The sequence below is a fragment of the Ochotona curzoniae genome, unplaced genomic scaffold, assembly GCF_017591425.1.
Source record: "Ochotona curzoniae isolate NIBS_2020 unplaced genomic scaffold, NIBS_Ocur_1.0 contig_4501, whole genome shotgun sequence".
In the NCBI taxonomy this organism is placed as follows: Eukaryota; Metazoa; Chordata; class Mammalia; order Lagomorpha; family Ochotonidae; genus Ochotona; species Ochotona curzoniae.
The window spans coordinates 18,738,288-18,756,472 of record NW_024466307.1 but is presented as its reverse complement, the minus strand read 5'-3'; the positions used below and the strand labels follow the sequence as shown (position 1 = coordinate 18,756,472).

General features: G+C 44.7%; 2 protein-coding genes across 2 annotated transcripts in view; both read right to left on the bottom strand.

Annotated features, from left to right (window-relative positions):
• Positions 1 to 1,415: 1,415 nt before the first annotated feature.
• On the bottom strand, positions 1,416 to 2,354 carry LOC121160265 (olfactory receptor 2M3-like). Its single transcript, XM_040985915.1, has one exon. It carries the CDS (start codon positions 2,352 to 2,354, stop codon positions 1,416 to 1,418), a length of 939 nt encoding a protein of 312 aa, XP_040841849.1.
• A 14,740-nt stretch (positions 2,355 to 17,094) lies between these two features.
• The window catches only part of BTNL9 (butyrophilin like 9), a 62,905-nt gene continuing 61,814 nt past the window's right edge, over positions 17,095 to 18,185 (bottom strand). The window contains exon 18 of the mRNA XM_040985872.1: positions 17,095 to 17,842. Coding sequence (XP_040841806.1) covers positions 17,217 to 17,842 — 626 coding nt within the window. The 3' untranslated portion in view covers positions 17,095 to 17,216. The remainder of the gene's footprint in view (positions 17,843 to 18,185) is intronic.

The window sequence follows — 18,185 nt, the reverse complement described above, 5'->3', positions numbered from 1 at the left end:
GGACCCCCTACTGGCTGGCACACACAGAGGTCAGGTTGGGGTCATCTCTGGTGGTTTCTTTGGGGACCTCCCCAATTAAATCACTAGACTCAGAACTCCAGTCTTGGGGAAAACCACAGAATCTGTGGTCTGACCGTAAAGTACATGTGTCAGACCTGGGTCTCCGCAGTTGCTGAGGACTGTGCAGTGGATGGCATGCCCAGATGCTCATGTAGGCCATGGAAACAAGTTCTTTGATGCCTACAGAGGATGTCTAGTACCATGGAAGGCAGAACAAATTAGACATTTCTCCTGGTCAAGCTTTTTGACATTGAGTAGCTGGGTGAATGGAGACTAAGGTGAACTATATGAGCAGATAGACCTTGGAGGGACTTCATCAACCTTGGCGAAATGAAATCAACAGCATCTCAGAAATATTGAAGCCGCTTAAGCAGCACCCTGAGAACAAGCTCTACATCAGGGACCATGGGATGACATCAGGTGGCTATCTCCTGGGAGCAGCCCTTTCCCCTTCTCTCCCTACTTTCCCCAGACACAAGAAGAAAAAAGGAGATTGGAGGCGGTTTTTCCATCTACTTCCTGCCATTCCTCAACCTCTGCCACTCTAATTGGTGGTCACCATGGGTGTGCATCCCTATCAGCCATGCAAATATCAAAAAATAAAAAGAATTATTGTTGGTTTAAAAAAGGCCTGTTCCCATCTACTGTAAGGAATGCACTTTACTTGCTATAATAAATTTCTGCTGCTACACTGTGCTGTTTATCATTAAGCTCGCTGCTTAGGCTCAAAGAACTTGACCTTTACACAACACCTTGACTCTTACAAGATGGATAGTGAGAAGGCACATCTCTACATTATTTTGTAGCAAAAGACATAAAAACGGTGCTTTTTTATAGAGATACTTAGTAATTGGTGAGTGCCAACAATGTTGAACTTGATGTTACCAATTATTATGATGGTTCAGATGAGTAAATTGAAGTCCAGTGAGAGAAATGATTGCTTCAGATAACACAAAACTCACGTGTCAGATAGCTCTATGCACCGTATTTCAGTATACAAATGTATTCTGAATCAGTTTCCTTATTTTTTTTTTAGCATGCAATCGAGAAGAAAGACCACACTTACCAACCTTGGGAGAATGTACATAATTCTGCTTGCTTTTGAACTAGAATATACCTTGAGTCCATGGAAATAATGATGTTACATGAAGAAGAAGAAGAAAGTTCACTGAACCTCCTGTTCAAATACCATATTGTTCTCAAGCCTGATAAATCTTTACAGATTATACAGTTTAGAGTCCTTGTTCCAATCAAACATAGAGGCTTAATAAGAACAGAAAGGAGGAATGGAATTGGCTGGGGAAACACAAGAAGGAGACAGATCAAGAATGGATACCCATGAAGGACCCGCATGCCTACATTCCCCATCTTCCCAGCATTTTCTTCAGGGCCTTGGCTACTTCCCGGTTCCTCAGGCTGTAAATAAGTGGATTGAGCATTGGGGTGAGGATGGTATAGAAGATGGAGGTGGCCCTGTCTCTCACTGGGGTTCTAGTTGAGGCCCGCTGCATGTAGCTAAAGATAGCTCCTCCATAATAAAGGCCTACCACAGCCAGGTGTGAGGAGCAGGTGGTCAAAGCCTTCTGTTTCCCTTCAGTGGACGGCATCCTAATCACAGTTGTGAGGATACGAGCATAGGATGCCACAATGACCCCAAGAGGAAGTAGCAGCATGACCACACAGCACACATAGATGAGGTCCTCGAAAAGTGAAGTGTCAGCACAAGAAAGACGCAACAGGACGGGTACCTCACAGAAGAAGTGGTCCACCTTCAGAGATCCACAGTAAGGAAAGCTGAAGACCACAGCTACATCAACCACGCTGTCAGCCATCCCACCCATCCAGGATGCCAAGGCCAGGAGATAGCAGGTCTTCCACTTCATGAGCACAGGATATCGCAGAGGGTGGCAGATTGCCACAAACCGGTCATATGCCATGACTGCCAAGAGAAAGCACTCAGCTCCTCCCACCATGACTACCAGGAAGACCTGAGCTGCACAGCCTCCCTTCGAGATGAGCTGATAGTCCAAGAGGAAGTTGGCCACCATCTTGGGTACCACAGTGGTCATTATGGTCAGGTCCATGATGGAGAGCAGGCTCAGGAAAAAGTACATAGGGGTGTGCAGGTGCCTATCTGCCTGGATGAGCAACAGGAGGAGGATGTTGCTGACCAGAGCAACAACAGAGGCCAGAAAGACCAGGGAAAAGAGGAAGGAGACGTAAGGGGAATGGCCGAACAGGCCCAGGAGGATGAAGTCTGAGAGGGAGGTGTGGTTCCAGAGCCTCGTCGCCATCACCCTGAGAAACAAGCAAAAGGACAAACAAATAAACCAAACAATCCAACTAGCATCTTGAATGCATAAAGAAATAAACTTATTTCTTACAAACAGCAAAGACTAGCTAGCCCTTAGATATAGCCCGGCCCTTTCCTCAGGCTGTAAGAATTTTATTTCCTCCAAGCTGACCTGGAGATTTGATCCTTACTTCTATTGAAATAGAAGGGATCAGGTATACAGAGCCGGGAAACAGAAAATACACTGAATGCCTGGCACGGTAGCCTAGTGGCTGAAGTCCTTGCCTCGCACATGCCAGGATCCCATATGGGTCCTGGTTCTAATCCTGGTGGCCCTGCTTCCCATCCAGCTCCCTGCTTTGTGGACTGGGAAAGCAGTCGAGGATGACTCAAAGTCTTGGGACCCTGCACTGGGTGGGAGACTCAGAAGAGGCTCTTGGCCCCTGGCTTCAGATTGGGTAAGCTCTGGCTGTTGTGGCCGCTCGGGGGAGTGAAGCATCAGATGGAAGATTTTCCTCTCTGTCTCTCCTCCTCTCTTTATATATCTGACTTTGCAATAAAAACAAATAAATCTTCTTAAAAAATAAAGGAAGAGGCTTTCCCCCATCTTATCTTAGACCACTTACTTTAGAAAAACATAGTAATTTGGGCCCGGCACGATAGTGTAGCTGTTAAAGTCCTCGCCTTGAATGTGCCAGGATCCCATAAGAGTGCCGGTTCTAATCCCGATGGCCCCACTTCCCATCCAGCTCCCAGCTTGTGGCCTGGGAAAGCAGCAGAGGACAGCCCAAAGCTTTGGGACCCTGCACCTGGAAGAGCTTGGAAGAGCTCTTGACTCCTCACTTCAGGTTGGGGCAGCTCTGGCCATTGCGGTAACTTTGGGATTGAATCATCAGATGGAAGGTCTTCCTCTGTTTCACCTCCTCTCTCTCTATCTGCCTTTCCAATAACAAAAATCTTAAAAAAAAAAAAACAACAAAGAAAACTTAGTAATTCATAGGTAAATGTTTGATGTGATTAAAAAGTCCCTGGTTGAATGCCTAAATCCCATATCGAAGTTCCCGGTTCAAAGCCCAGCTAAGGCCACACTGCCGCTGCTGCTTCTTAATTTTTTAAAGAGTTACGTATTAATTTACTAAATTTAAAAACAGTAATGAGGAAGGAGGAAGAGATGAAAGAGAGTAATAAAGCGAGGAATCAGAGAAAGAGAGAATCTTCATCCTCTGCTTCAGTCTCCAACAGCCAGCTGGGTCAGATCACAGCCAGGATTCAGGAACTCCGTCCAGGTCTCCTAAATGTGAGAGGCCAAGGTTTAAGTGCTTTGGCAATCCTTTATAGCTTTCCCTGGCACAATAGGAGAAAGCTGGATTAGAAGCAGAGTAGCTGGGACCTAAACTGGCATTCTGCTTTGGGATGCCATCATCACAAATGGCAGCTTAACTCACCGTGCCATATTATCAGAGCCCACTCTCACTTCTTCTTCTTTTTAAAAGATCAATTCATTTTTATTAGAAAGACAGACAGAGAGGAGGAGAAACAGAGAAGATCTTCTGTCCATTGGTTCACTCCCCAAGCAGCTGCAACGGCCGGAGCTGAGCAGATCTGAAGCCAGGAATCAAGAGCCTCCTCTGGGTCTCCCACATGGGTGCAGGGTCCCAAGGCTTTGGGCCTTCCTCAACTGCTTTCCAATTATCTGTCAGGTCCTTTTTTTATCCCCTCAGCACTTTCCACTCCCAGCCAGTTCTCCGCAGCTCACCTTCTGCTTGACTGTACAAATCCAATATTTAGCAATGGGTGAGCAAGTGTTGGCCTGAAGACGGTTCCTCAAACCACTCTCTTCCCCTCAATCCACTGCTCAAATCTATAAATTTATTAAACCGTATACACATTTACCCAAGATGTTCTATTTCTTACAAAGTCGATACGAACTCGTGCCTCTGGTTTCTCTGGTCTCTAGTTACAGAGCAGATGTCTTGGGATATCCAGCATGGTTTATAATCATGCCAGGGAATAAACAGAAGCTCCACACCAAGAAAAAAAGCCAGAATTAATGAATTGGTTTTAGGACTAAGTTCATTTCTCATAGTCCCAGCTCTGAAGAATACCCCAGACTTGCATCTAAACGAATAAAGCCCTGTGGGACTGATACATTCACTATTGTTCTCTAAAGGGAATCTTCACCTTCACATTACCCATGAGTCACATCAAGTTTACATTACCTGTGTAACATCAAGACACCATTGAATGTGAGAGAACAGTTTAATCTATACTCTGAGAGTATGTCAATGAATTGCAGCAAGTGGATCTTCATCAAATATTCTCTGAATCTTGTCTCTAACTGTTGCTCTATGCCTTAATTGTCCTCAATCATTGATTAATCATTGGTTGTTCAGTGGCTAAACATTGAGTACCATGGGAAAAAAGAAGACTTGTCCACTAAAAAAAGCGAAACACAATTTGTTCAATTTTCAATAACAAAATAGTTGTTCGGTCATTGGCACTGTAGCACTCCAAGGGAGACATGAGAGTGGAAAGCTTTAAAAAGAAGCTTCTAGCAAGAGAAGGTTTCAGGTGTACTTAGATTGGAGGCTGTTGGCACGGACAAGGAGTTAGAATAGACAGAAGGAAGGAATCCTATGTGCTTTTCTTAAAGGATGTATATCTTGGGTTTTTTTTTTTCCAGGTTGAGACTAAGTTAAAAACAGGAAAAAATAGAGAAGCTGTCAGTTATTTTAGAGTTTGGGCCATTTTGACTATTGTTACATAAGTTATTGTTTGGCTTCCTGGATTGTTACCAAGGATAGCAATATGATTTCCTACATGATTGGCTTCCCAGATCATTTACTGTGGAAAAGGAAGTTAGTTTCTGGAGCAGGATGCTGCAGATTGTGGGTCAAAGTTCCATTTTTAGTTCTATTGCTTGTTTTTATATTGTATCTCATCACACATCAGTATGACATTGAAAACTGACTATTAACAAAAGTAGAGCCAGCAAGTCTATCTATTCTGTCTACGTGAAAACTCTTCTTTCATGTGAGACAAGAAAAAAAGGTTGCTGTCAGGAGGCCGGCTTGGTAGCCTAGTGGCTAAAATCCTTGCCTTGCATGCACCGGGATCCCATATAGGAGCTAGTTCGTGTCCCAGCAGCTCCACTTCCCATCCAGCTCCCTGCTTGTGGCCTGGGAAAGCAGTAGAGGCTGGTCCAAAGCCTTGGGACCCTGCACCTAGAAGAAGCTCCTTGCTCCTGGCTTCAGATCAGCTCAGCTCCGGCCATTGCAGACACTTGGAGAATGAAGAAAAAGAGTTAAAACCAATCACCGCAGCAGTAGGGAAACAGGCATTATTGGGGTTAAGTCAGAAGAACCCAAAAGGGAGAGCAGGTTAGGCAGCGGGTGAAAATGGAGAAAGGCAAGATGGTGGGCAGGGTCCTATCACATGCAGGAGAAAGGCAAGATGGCGGACAGGGTCCTGCCACATGGAGGAGACAGACAAGATGGTGGAGAGGATCCTGTCACATGGAGGAGAAAGGCAAGATGGTGGATGGGATTCTGGGAGGGGAGCAGGGAAGATGGGATCAGGGCAGGAAGCGGAGAGAAGGGGCTTGGGAACATGGTGTCCCGCAGTTAGTGAAGGATATGGAGGAGGATGGTTCTGAGAGGGGGAGGGTGAACCAGGGAAAATGGGAGGTAGAGCAGTCAGAGTTCTTGGGCAAGGAAGGACAGGGACCCTTTGTGCGGCTGTGGCAGCAAGGATTCTCCGCACAGTGGGAGAAAGAAGGAACAAAGAGAAGGATGGGATTAGGTGGAATACGGTGTGGGCAAGGGATGAGAGTAGACGGAATAAGGGCGGGGTGGGAGGAGAAGCGTTTGGGAACATGGTGGAGAAATAGAAGGTGAAGCAAAGGTGACATTGGAATCCAGAGCAGGCTCAGGAAGTGAAGAGGGAGTCTGGAACCATGACAGAAGGACCGGGAGTGGAGAAGAGGTGAGCGAAGAGGAGGTGACCTTGGAACATGGCGGAGGGTGGAGGGGTAACGTAGAGGCGGATGGGCCGAAGGCTCAGAGAACGAGGTATAAGGCAGCTGGCAGAGGAGGTGGGGGAGGAGAAGAGGCAGTTGGGGTGAGTCCTAAAGGTTCTGGCAGCTTGGAAAAGGAGTGGTGAGGTGAAAAGTCCAGGAGAGCCTTGGGAGACAGGGCGGGTTTAGCCTTGGCCGGGAGACCCTGAGTTGTGGAACAGGGGGAGCACAGGGAAGGGCAGGAGCGGAGATTCCAAAAAGCTTCCACATGTGGAGGCCATTTACCCTTGCAACGACAGAAATTACCCAATTCCGTGAGGATCTGAAAGTCAAATGTGCCTTCCACCAGCCACTTGGAGCCATTGTCCAACACATACTGTGGCCAGGCCACGGTTGAAAAATGGACAAGGCGTTTTCAGTGTAAGTTCTGGCTCAGACCCAGACTTTTAAAATCAATCAATAAACACTCCAAGTGGTGTAGGAGTTGTGGGCTCAGGATATTTTATTACCCATCCTGTCCCGATAAAGTATCTCGCTGCTAATCTAAACACAAACAAGGCGTCCCCGCTTTGAAATTAAGACTAGTAGAGAACCTGGTTCCCCGTTAAGGAGGGCCAGTCGGGGGGTGGGTGGATGGGTCTCATGCCCCACTTAGGGCCCTGGATTGGTGGGGGCCGGTCAGGTACCAGGGCGTCCCCCGTCTCGCTGAGGGCTCAGCACAGGCAGACCACGTGTACACGGTTTGGGGGTTCTGCAGGAGGTTGGGGAGGACAGGAGGAGCAGGGCCGAGGGGCTTACCTCACGTCTGTCGCTTCGCAGCGGTCAAAGGCCTTGGGGCTGGCAGCTCGCAGGTGGGAAGAGGAACAGGGGGCTCAACCAGTTCAGGGAGCCCTTGCACCCCTTCCCGGGATTTGGCACCAAATGATAGATGATGACCACCGCCCGCCCGCCTGCTGGTGGAATAATATCAGCAAGTTGTCCATAGTTGTAACAGAAGCTTTGTTGGAAAATCTGCTCCTGGGCCCCCTTCGCACAGAGCGGAAGGAAGATGGGCAGCTGAGATAAGTGTTCCGGAGTTGTACACTCCTCTAGACACGTGGGCTGGCAAAGGGGCTGTCTATGCCCCAATTATGTAAGGAATGTCCGTTCAGGTGTGTGATTGGTGGCTGGAATCCCATCAGGTCGGAGACTTAACTGGCTCCTGTGTTCCCTCCCGTTCCGGATTGAAGCCTGGGGACATGCCGGGTCTGGAGAAGGTGCAGCCCCTTGCCTCCAGTGCCCTAGGCAGCCATCAGGGATGAATGCTTCTCTGTTCGGATGGAGGAAAGAGACCTGGCCCGTCTAGGGAAGGGTTTGTGTTCCTAGCAAGCTCCCAAGAGAGGCCACTGGGTGTTGTGGTCTCAGGATCTTGCACACTTTTAGAAGAAATTGAAGGATTACATGGACAGCAAGTTTAGGTACAAAGATCTGTCATAACAAAGCAAGAGGAAGGCAGCTTTGAGAATCAAAGTCACAGTTTCCGCTCAGGCCTCCAGAGGAGCAACGAGTTGATGGAGCTGATTTTCAGTGAAGAGGTACAAAGACATTTCCACAGAATCTCTTGCCAGATGTCCTGGGGAAGGGAATGTAGGCAACCCAACAGGGCAAACTCCTAGAGGTCCTGGGCAGAGGTGTTGCTGGGATAGCCCTGTGGCTGCTATGGGTGTGTGCGGGTGTGTGTGTGGTGGTTGGTTTTCACCAGAGTGGTCTGTTTGCTGTTTGTTATCAGAACTCCATTCCAAGTCCTTGTCTAAACATACTTTTTTTTTAAGATTTAACTTTCACTGTCTGCTCCCTAGGTTTGATCTTGGCTGACCAGTACCTTATGCAAGCAGTTTTTAAACAACTTTTAAATGGGCAACTCTTCAAAGGAGCAATTGTTCAACTTTTATAGTTTTGAAACTTTTCTCGCTCTGTTTTTTTCCAGACACTAACCATCTTCTGCCTCATTGTGAATGTCACCAACAAGCATCGCAGTTTATAGATTGTGTTGCAGATACCTCAAAGTATGTATTATTTGACTTTATAATTATATCATTCATTAAGCACCCTACTCTTATTCACTGCATAATTAGTACTCATTTATTGATTCTGCATGCGACCAAACATACATCAAGAATGTTAGAAAAAAGTTGCCTCTTATTGAATATTTGTGAACTTTTTTCTTGTCATTATTCCCCAATCAATACAGTTTAAAGTTATTTATGAAGCACTTACACTGTATTAGGTGTTAAAATAATATAGAGATGGCTTAAAGTCTAGGGGAGGATATTCCTAGAATATATGCCAATAGTATACCATGTTACTTATTTGATTTTTACAAATATGAATTCTATTTACTTAAGAGATAGAGATTTTCTGTCACTTGTTTAATTCCTAAATACCCGTGGCAGCTCCAAGGCTGAAGCCAGAAGCCGAGCTCTCTCTGGATCTCCCATGTAGGCAGGAGGGACCCACATACTTGAGCTAACACCTGTTATCTCCCAGCGTGTTTATTAGCTGGGACACTGGATCAGAAGTGGAGGAGTCAGGATTTGAGCCAAGCACGCCTAAATGGGGTGAAGGCATATCAGGAAGCATCCTAACCACTAAGGTACAATGCCCATATCAGTTGTGTGTTATTTTATGAAAGATTTATCTAGAGAATTTGGTATCAGGGGTTTCCTGGATTTGGTCCTTCAGGATACTGAGTGCTGAGTGCAGTAGTAATAGTGGTTGAACAATAAAAAATTGCAGTTATTAGACTATTTTAATAGAAAATGTTTAATAAAATAGACTTATGTTAATTTTTGAAAATCTTATTAATACAATAGATTTCCTTTATCCCCAATCACAGACATTCTAAGAAATGGCCCATGGTACATAAGGCAGTGGTCAGGTTTCTATGTTGGAGCAATGGCCTCCACCCCAGAAATACATTAAATCACCAGCAGACTTAAATGCTTTTACCGGGGTCCCAGCTGAGGGATCTGACTTAACTGGAGGACTAAGCTCATGGAAACTTTAAAAGATACCCAAGTGATTCTCATGTAGCTGAAATTTGGGATGATTGTTTGCAATTACTATTACCTATCATCCATCCTCCTCTTGAAATCCTGGGTCAGAAAGAGAAAACAGAGATTATGCACCTTTTCATCTGGTGAAGCAACAGTTTTGTGCAGCTCTTTTTCCGGTAAACTATCAGTAAACTCTGTAACGGCTCAGACAGACTCTGACCATCAGTTGGTCTCTTCAGCTTCACTGCTTAAAAATGACTTAAGTTGCTTGCTGATGCAATCAACAGGCTTTGGGATTTTCCTCCGGAAGTTCTGATTTAGTGCAACAGCCAAAGAGATCAAAAAGTCGTTCACAAACTCACGAGGGAGATGGGTAGTACTAGCAAACCTCCCATACTTTGGGGGGACATCACCTTGGCCTCTATCTGCAACCTCCTAATGTGCCAGACTCACTCCTCCCTTCACCAAACCTGTCCCTCTGCGTCTATCTTACCCAGAACCTCACTCTCATCTTTAATTTCTCTCCAATTCCATGCTGACACCTGCTGTATCTCAAAAGTCTTTGGAGTCAAGGAGTATGTAGAAAAAGGAAAGTACTAACTCCAAAGAGAAAAACCTGGTCCATCACCTATTGTTTTCATTAAGATCTAAGGAAAGTGTAAAACTAGGTCCATCCAACCAGCTCTTCCTTTTCCTCTAGCCCCTCCCTTCTCCTCCTCGAGGCGGGTACTTAGCGGCTGCCATCAAAGCTCTTCTCTGAGGCTTGCTTTCATCCTCTTCCTCCCAGGTAATCGCCCCCTGACTCCAACAATCTAGGCCTCACTCTGCATTTTCTATAGAGCTGTTGGTGACCCCAGTTTTTCCTGCCTTTACCTCACTTTCTACAAATTTCTGTTGAGTCTGTTTCCTCAGTGACCCGCAGGAGCAGTGATGTTTTTTTCATCTGAATTCAGGAAAGAAAAGTCAAGCAGAGAAGAGAACTCGAATCATTTCCTTGTAGTTAAAACAGCAGTTTTCTGATTACCGGTGCTCTGACAGTTCTGCAGGTTTTATAATTCTGGTTTGGAAATCTACTATGTAGGCTTTAATTTTTAAAAAGCCTTTAATTAAAAAAAGCCTTGGGAATCAGTTCCTGCAGGTTCAAGAGCTCTCAGTTCTAATCTCCAAGGGATGCTACCTGTGTCAATCCTGCAGCTCAGAACAGCAGCTGATAGGGCTTCACTGAAAATGGTGAGGGTGTTTTGGAAGGAACCAGAATGAATACAGAAATCAGTGAGTGTTGAGCTGTGTTGAACCGAGGTGACTGGTACAAGCAGAGAGCTATGGAGAGATTATTAGGGTCCCAAGAAGTGGGATAAAGGAAGAATCATCCATTTTTTCCCCAGGTGCCACTCATTCGAGTCTCTGCGGCTGCATTCCTTCTCCTTGCACACTGTCTCTAGTCCCTCAGAACTGCTATGAAATACACTGAGGCCCCAAACTTTGCTGGCAATGGTGATGATCATTAGCTCATCACTCGTCCCTCCTGCCTCAGTCTGATTCCTCAGCTTCCAATCTGGCTCTAACTGAGTCAAAATTACCTAGGCTCTGGTTAAAGGTGCCTCCTTTCCAGACCATCCGAATAACATTGTGGTCTAAGGATTATGTTATGACAAGATTCTCAGCGATTGAGATACACCCTTCAGTAGGAAGACCTGACTTTGCAATATTGGCTATAGAAGCTTCCTAAACTATGTCCTGTTCTAGACCCAGGTTGTGGCCATTCTGGCTGTTCCTTACTTCACTTGTTCTACAGACTTACCTACTAAGCCGGTGTTGTCTTCAGCTGACTCTGGCTGGGTACTCCTTGATAGCAACATTTCTCCTTGGTGCACTGGGTCGAGCAGCTAGTGGGCTAAGACTCAATGCTCCCTTTCTGCCTCACCATCAGGAAATGCATGGTAAAGTTTTCGAAGGCAGTTGTAGAGGTGGGAGCAGTGGCTGGAGGGCAAGGACCAGTAGCACTGTTTCTTTTCTATTCTTTTCTATTCTTTCCATCCCATCCCATCCCATCCCATCCCATCCCATCCCATCCCATCCCATCCCATCCCATCCCATCCCATCCCACTCTATTCTATTCTATTCTATTCTATTCTATTCTATTCTATTCTATTCTATTCTATTCTATTCTATTCTATTCTATTTATTTGAAAGAGACAAAATCTTCCACCTGCTGGTTCACTCTCCAAATGGCTTTGACAATTGGGAAATTCAGGAGCCTGAAACTTTTCCTGGCCTTCTCCTGTGGGTGGCAAGGGCCACATTGTTGGGCTGTCTTCTGCTGCTTTCCTAGGTGTATTAGCAGAGAGTTGGATCAGAAGTGGAACAGCTGGGACTTGAACTTGTGTTCATACAGAATGCTTACATTTGCAGGTGGCAATCCTGCACCAGAATGCTAGCCCCAATATTCTACTTACTCTTGCCGCCTGCCCCTTTTATGTAGAACTAAAAAATGACCCCATCTCTTTTGTCTCTGCAATCACGTTTTACCTCTAGTCAGCTCACTATTTAACTCTCACCCCCAAAAGAATATTATAAATTAAACATTTGTTTTTAATTATAAATACAACCTATCCTGTGTTTTCCTATTGCTCATTGAGATATACTTCACTTTCTAAGTGGTACAAAATTCTTTCTACCCCCGAATTAGGCTCCCAGACTATTAGGTAGGAGTTTAGAAATTAGTAGAATCTTGGCCTTTCACCACAACTGGCTGCAGTCCTATAGAGATGAGCCCATAATTTCCCTGTAGAATCTGTTCTACGTCCCAGTTCTCTCACATTCTGATGGCTGCTGTGGCCCTGTCTGATGTGGCCTATTCCATGCCCTGACACGGGTGGGCAGGTACTGCAGCCAAGCCCAGCCAGGGATGCCCCACAGCCTCAGCTTTTGCATGCACCAGTGGGTAGAGGTGATGCTATTTAGCCCAGCCCATGTCTCCCATGTGGGAACACTAGGTTCCAGAGTTCTTGTTTCTGTCTATTCTAGAAAATGATTTTTAAATAGCATCTAAGCCTTGCTGTTGTCTTAGCTGTGGTTGCATGTTTTTACACACACTCTGTTCCCATCTGCTGAACTATTTGCGATCAGGGCATTCTATGGTCCTAGGGTCATGTGTCAGTCTTTTTATGATTTTGTATCTCTGATGCACTTCATAAGTGCATCTCACCTTTCTTTTTTTCTCCTCTTAGATATTCCATGAAGACTTGAGGAGGAGTTGGCTAATTTTAATTCCCCGGGTAAGATAAGGTTTTGGCATAGAAGCTATTACTTCTTGAGGGCAGCTTTTTGAAGCAAGAGCTGAAGGAGGGACAGAATAATCTGGCAAATTAAAACAGATTGCTTTTCTCCTTCCCCTATTATAAGCTACAGGAAATTTTCATTCAGTGTTTATAGTTAAAAGTCTGGTGGACTTCTGCCAGCTGAAACTCAAAAAAATGTGGGTATCCCCCTAAGATGGGTTCCTCCTGGAGTTTTGAACCAAAGCTGGTCCATACTTGCCTCCATCTGTTGCTCAACTATAGTTGCAGGATTCCAACAGCACACTTCTCCTGTTCAAGCTCTGATTCTCTGTATCTTATTTTCTCTCCAGATTTTAGGGAACTGGTTTTCCATGACCACCAATGATTCTAAGAGTTCGTTGATTTTATATCCAGTTGTCTTCTTGTTTGAAGAATGAAGATAATGCTTAGAAACTAGGCAGGGTAAAAAGAACATGTCTGTTGTAACTTCCTTCAATGCCTGAGGTTCCCTGCAATGACTAACAAAATAAGGGACTTAATTCTATCTCAGGAACACAATTCCCTTGCGATCATTTTGTTTAATTTCATATTCTTTGACCTACTAAAAACAACTGGTTTACCAAGAGGGACAAATTTTAGTCATGTGTACTTCATATCAGGGCTTTCAGGTAGGTTGTGACCTCCAGGTAAGTCTGAGATGTTTCCAAGCTTGTGTAAGATTCATCCTTCAGAAATCAATCAATACCAGGCCCTTTAAGAATTCTAGTCTACATCCTTTTGAACTTTTCTGTTTCTCTCTTCTAGGGCTACCAGCTTCTACATTGACTAATTCTTCCCAGATCCTCTTCTGGGGAGGTAGCATCAGTGGCGGTTGCACAGAACACCAGCAATGAACTATTTTCAGGCTTTTATTTACAAAATATGTGAATTGTTGTTTGGAAAGAAGGTAAAAACTTGTCAGCGTTATGGAGACTGTGGCAGCCAGTACAGAGGGGTTCACTGGCTGGAGGAGGTGCCGCCCCCATCTCATCAGTGTGGGGGACCCCCTGAACCTTGGCCCCCATCGAACCGAGTTCTGAACTGCCTTGAAGCATACACTGGGCCAGAGAAAATATCACCTGGAGTCAGACTGAAGCATTGTAAGAGGAAGCAAACAGAGTAGTCTTAACTCAGGAAAACAGAGATTTCTGTTCTAGTATCAGAGCTGGCAAAATACCTGTGCAATTACATTTATAGAATGTTTTAAGTTTCTTTCAAAATTTGATTTTTTAATTTTTACAAGTGAGAAGATTACATGTGAAACTAGATGTTAGGAACTCGTATTGAACCTAACGAGGCTTGATTCTGAAAAGTATAAACATTTTTAAATTGGAAAAGATTTGTTTTAGAAACAAATTTTGGCTCACGTGAATGCACAGCTTTAGGAGAAAGAGCAAGTGTTTGACACCTTTTGACACAATATCTACCGGTACATCTGAACCCACCGTCAATGCTTGTACCAATGTATGTGCTATCTAGTTTGAATGGTCATAATTATGTTTTGGTCTTCATAATTTTTCATTTTATAGAAGTGGTTGATTTGGTCAATATGTACAAATAAAGAAATAAATGTGTCAAATACATGAATGAAAGTAGATCTGGTTTCTTTTGCAAAAGGTTGAAATGAGGAGATAAATGGGGACTCCTTTGAGATGGTTAGAGGAGAAAGGATCTCTGCCAGTCCTCCAAACTACTTTAAAAAATCTGAAAAGTTTGCCCTATGGAGCAACTTGGCTGCAACCTGCCCGAGTATGCCATCCTCCATCTTCGGTACACCAGAGTGCTGCTATGCATGAGTCAGAGTTTAGTCAAAGGTAGGCAAATCAAACAAAGGGCTACGTAATTTCCCTCAGTGTTTCTTCTTGCTTCAGCCTAAAAGAGTAGCAATAGCCTTTCAGAAGGAGGAAGTGCTGGTTTGTTAGGCAGAAGAGTCCCTGCCATCCATGAAGTCACAATACAATGAGTTTGAGAATTGCCTAGCTCATTTAGTAATAAAAGTCTATGAGTACCAGAAGTTCACCCAACACTATTGCGGAACAGGAAGGAAGGAGTCTATAGAGACAACAAAAGGTAGGGATTTGAGAAATACAGATATGAAAACATGTCATTATCCTGAGATATTATAATAGGCTGACCAGTCAGATGGTTTAAACCATGCATTTAAAAGGCTTTCTGTTGACATGAGACACAATAGAAAACATGGACTGACTTCTTATAATTCAAAAACATTACTGTACTGTATAAAAATTTACATGGACCATAAAGATTTGTAGGATCCGTAGTACTCCATAGTTCAAATCCATTGATTGATTCTTCTGGTAGGTAGAAAATGGTTCCCAGGCTTTGCCTCATACTGATGCCGTGAACATCCTCTCATCTTTAGGTACCAATGCAGGTATTTACGTAGAATATATTACTGCAAGCTCAGTTACTGTGTCAAGACTGTTCACGTTTAGAGATTGGCAGAGGCTATCAACACTGAGTTCAAAATGACTTTACCAATTGGAAGTCCACCAGCCTTATTCTTCAGGAATAGTTTTCTTCTTTGGTATAATTCCCTGTGGGGCCGGTAGCGTTATGACACTGTGCAGATCTCTGTGAGTTGCCCGTCCTCACTTAGGCTGATGCAAGCAGTGGGAGCTAGTCACAGCCCAGGCGTACAGTCATCCCTCACAGAGAGTGTGGATGATGCAGAGTACTAAAAACACCACTTCTTATTTTTTAAAAAAGATTTATTTATTTTTTATTGCAAGGGTAGATTTACAGAAAAAAGGAGAGACAAAAATATCTTAATATCTTCTGTCTACTAGTTCACTTCCTATCGGGGTCCCTCGTCCCGCGAGCAAAACCCCGATACGGTAAAGACTCTTTAAAAAGTTTATTGGTCAAGACTTCAAGCGTAGTGGCAAAGAAAAGAAAGAAAAAGTTGCAGCAGTTGTAAGATTTATTACAGTGAAGCGATTACAGCATAACCTTGAAGCATGCCCAGGGGAATCTCCTTTTAACCATTTTCTTACCCACAACCTTTTACATTGCACAAACCAATCCATACACAGCTCCTCACATCATGCGATAAACACACCAATCATGACTTAGGTCACGTAGCTTCCCTGCATGCTCGGCCCAATCCTCAGTAACTTCCCAAAACCTGTTTACCACCTTTGTGCCACGAAGCAATAGTCAGCAAGCGCCATCTTTGAGGCGCGGCTCCGCTCTCCACAACTTCCCAAATGACCTCAACGTCCACAGCTGAGCCAATCCGAAGCCAGGAGCCAGGAACTTCTGGGTCTCCCACATGGGGGCAGGGTTACAAGTTTTTGAGCCATCCTCCACCGCTTTCCCAGGCCATAAACAGGGAGCTGGATGGAACGTGGAGCAGCTTTTCTCCCCACTTTTCCAATACAGGAAGAAAAAATAAAAAAAGAAAACAACGATTTCATCCGCTTTATCCTACTCTTTGACCCTTCCCACCGTAATTAGTGGTCTTTATGGGTATACAGCCTACTCAACTATGTAAACATCACTAAAAGAAAGATTAAAAAAACCCCACAAAACAAAAAACCCAGGAAAGAAAGAACATAAGCAGGGACTCATGTACATTGCGTTTACTCAGTTTCTTTTAATCCAGTCTCATTGTTATGGATTTTGATGTTCAAATTGTCCGCACATATAAGGTTAGTCAAACCCCTGCATGTTGGCATCTCTCTTTTGCTATGTCCTCATTAATTTCTTTTTATATGTTTTGTTAGCATTTACATTAATCATCTGTTTTGACACAAATTGTCTGTGGTGTACAGTGTGACATTTTGTTCATGTGTGCACGGCAGAGCAACTAAATCAAGGTGAGTAACCTACACCTTGCCTCACATACACAACAGGTGTTTATGGTGAGAACATTTATAATCCACTTAGCAGCATTTTCAAGTACACAACGCATGGGTGTTGACCTCCATTTTGTACAATTGACCTACTGAATTTGTTCCTCTTGTTGCTTAGCGTCAGCACATTTTCATTTTATGACACAAGATGGTCCAGCTCATTTTGTACTCTCTGCTGCGGCCTCAGAATCAGAAATTTCTCTAACTTCATTTTAGAAGGAAATAGATTCAAACCTGAGATCTGCGTATCGGTGAACCTATTGCTTATGAGATATATTGCTTCTAAATATTTTAAGAGCAAATAAACACAAAAAATATGAGATCACACAAATTTTTCTCTGAGCCAATCCAACAAGATTGCTCCTTTTTCTCCCATGTCAGTTACTCATCCACCAAAGTGAACGCATTGACTTCAGTATCATTCATTCTTATAACATGCACAAACGAACTTTGAAACTCTATCTTCCTTAAAGAAAACCGTGTGATTTCTCTCTCTCTCTCTCTCACACACACACCCCACAGATCATTTCATTGGAAGCATTCGACTCTACAGCAAGCACAAGCGCAAAGCAGCAGGGGGTCCCCGGGAAGCTGCCAAGAACCCCACTCGTGAGCTCACCACACCCCCAGGGAGGGGTCCGAAGGCTCATAAGGCTGCAACCAGCAGTCATTATTGTCCTCCGCGGGGATGCGTCTGCCTTTATCCGGCAATGGGCAGATGGTTAGAGGATCTGGATTTTCACTGCCATCGGGAGCTCTGGGTCTGAGATAGGCGCAGAGCTGCCCAGAGAACGTGTCGGTGAAGGTGAAGATGTGGGAGCCATCGGACACATTGAAGAAGGACAGCTTTCCTGCGTCGCAGTCCAACAAGATGCCCACACGTCTTGGTGGTACACGTAGGGTAAGCGAGACGCGATGCGGGTCCAGGACGAAGTACTCGCAACCGTTCCACAGTCCCATAACCCAGTAACCTCCAGCCGGGCTCAGGCGCACAGGTCCTGTCCGCGGCACTGTGGCCAGACAGACTCCCAGAAACCAGCGGCTGCGGCAGCCCACGTGCACCTCCCAGGAGTGACGGCCTGTAGAGAAGCGCTGGTGGCTCAGCACACATGTCTGGTCTGAGAAGCGTTGTGGGTCGCACGGCTTCCAGCCTGAAGTGGTGCCAAGGGAGCGTACACTCTTGCCATCCTCTGAAACCTCCAGGCTGGGATGTGCTGTGGCTGGATCCAGGGTCACCTCCACTGCAGAGAACATTGGGTTAGTGTCAGTCACGACAGTTTTGGGACACTCCTATTCCTTCCCTTCAAAAGGCAAGCAAGAAACCTTTGAAAGATTTGTCACACCCTTCTCAACTCTGGCCAACACCCCCAGTCGCATGCTTCTGGGCATTTTTAAGTATTAAGAGGAACCCCTTTCCTTTGTTGAACTGGGACACTGCTAAATCCCATATTTGGTGACACAGAAGTATTTTTTTTTTTTTTTAAAGAGGTTTGTGGGAAGGTTCTACTCCTCTATTCAACTTTGAAACTTCAAGATGAGCACTGGGTGTTTGTTTTATGGTAATTTTAAGAGTTTTAAAATGGA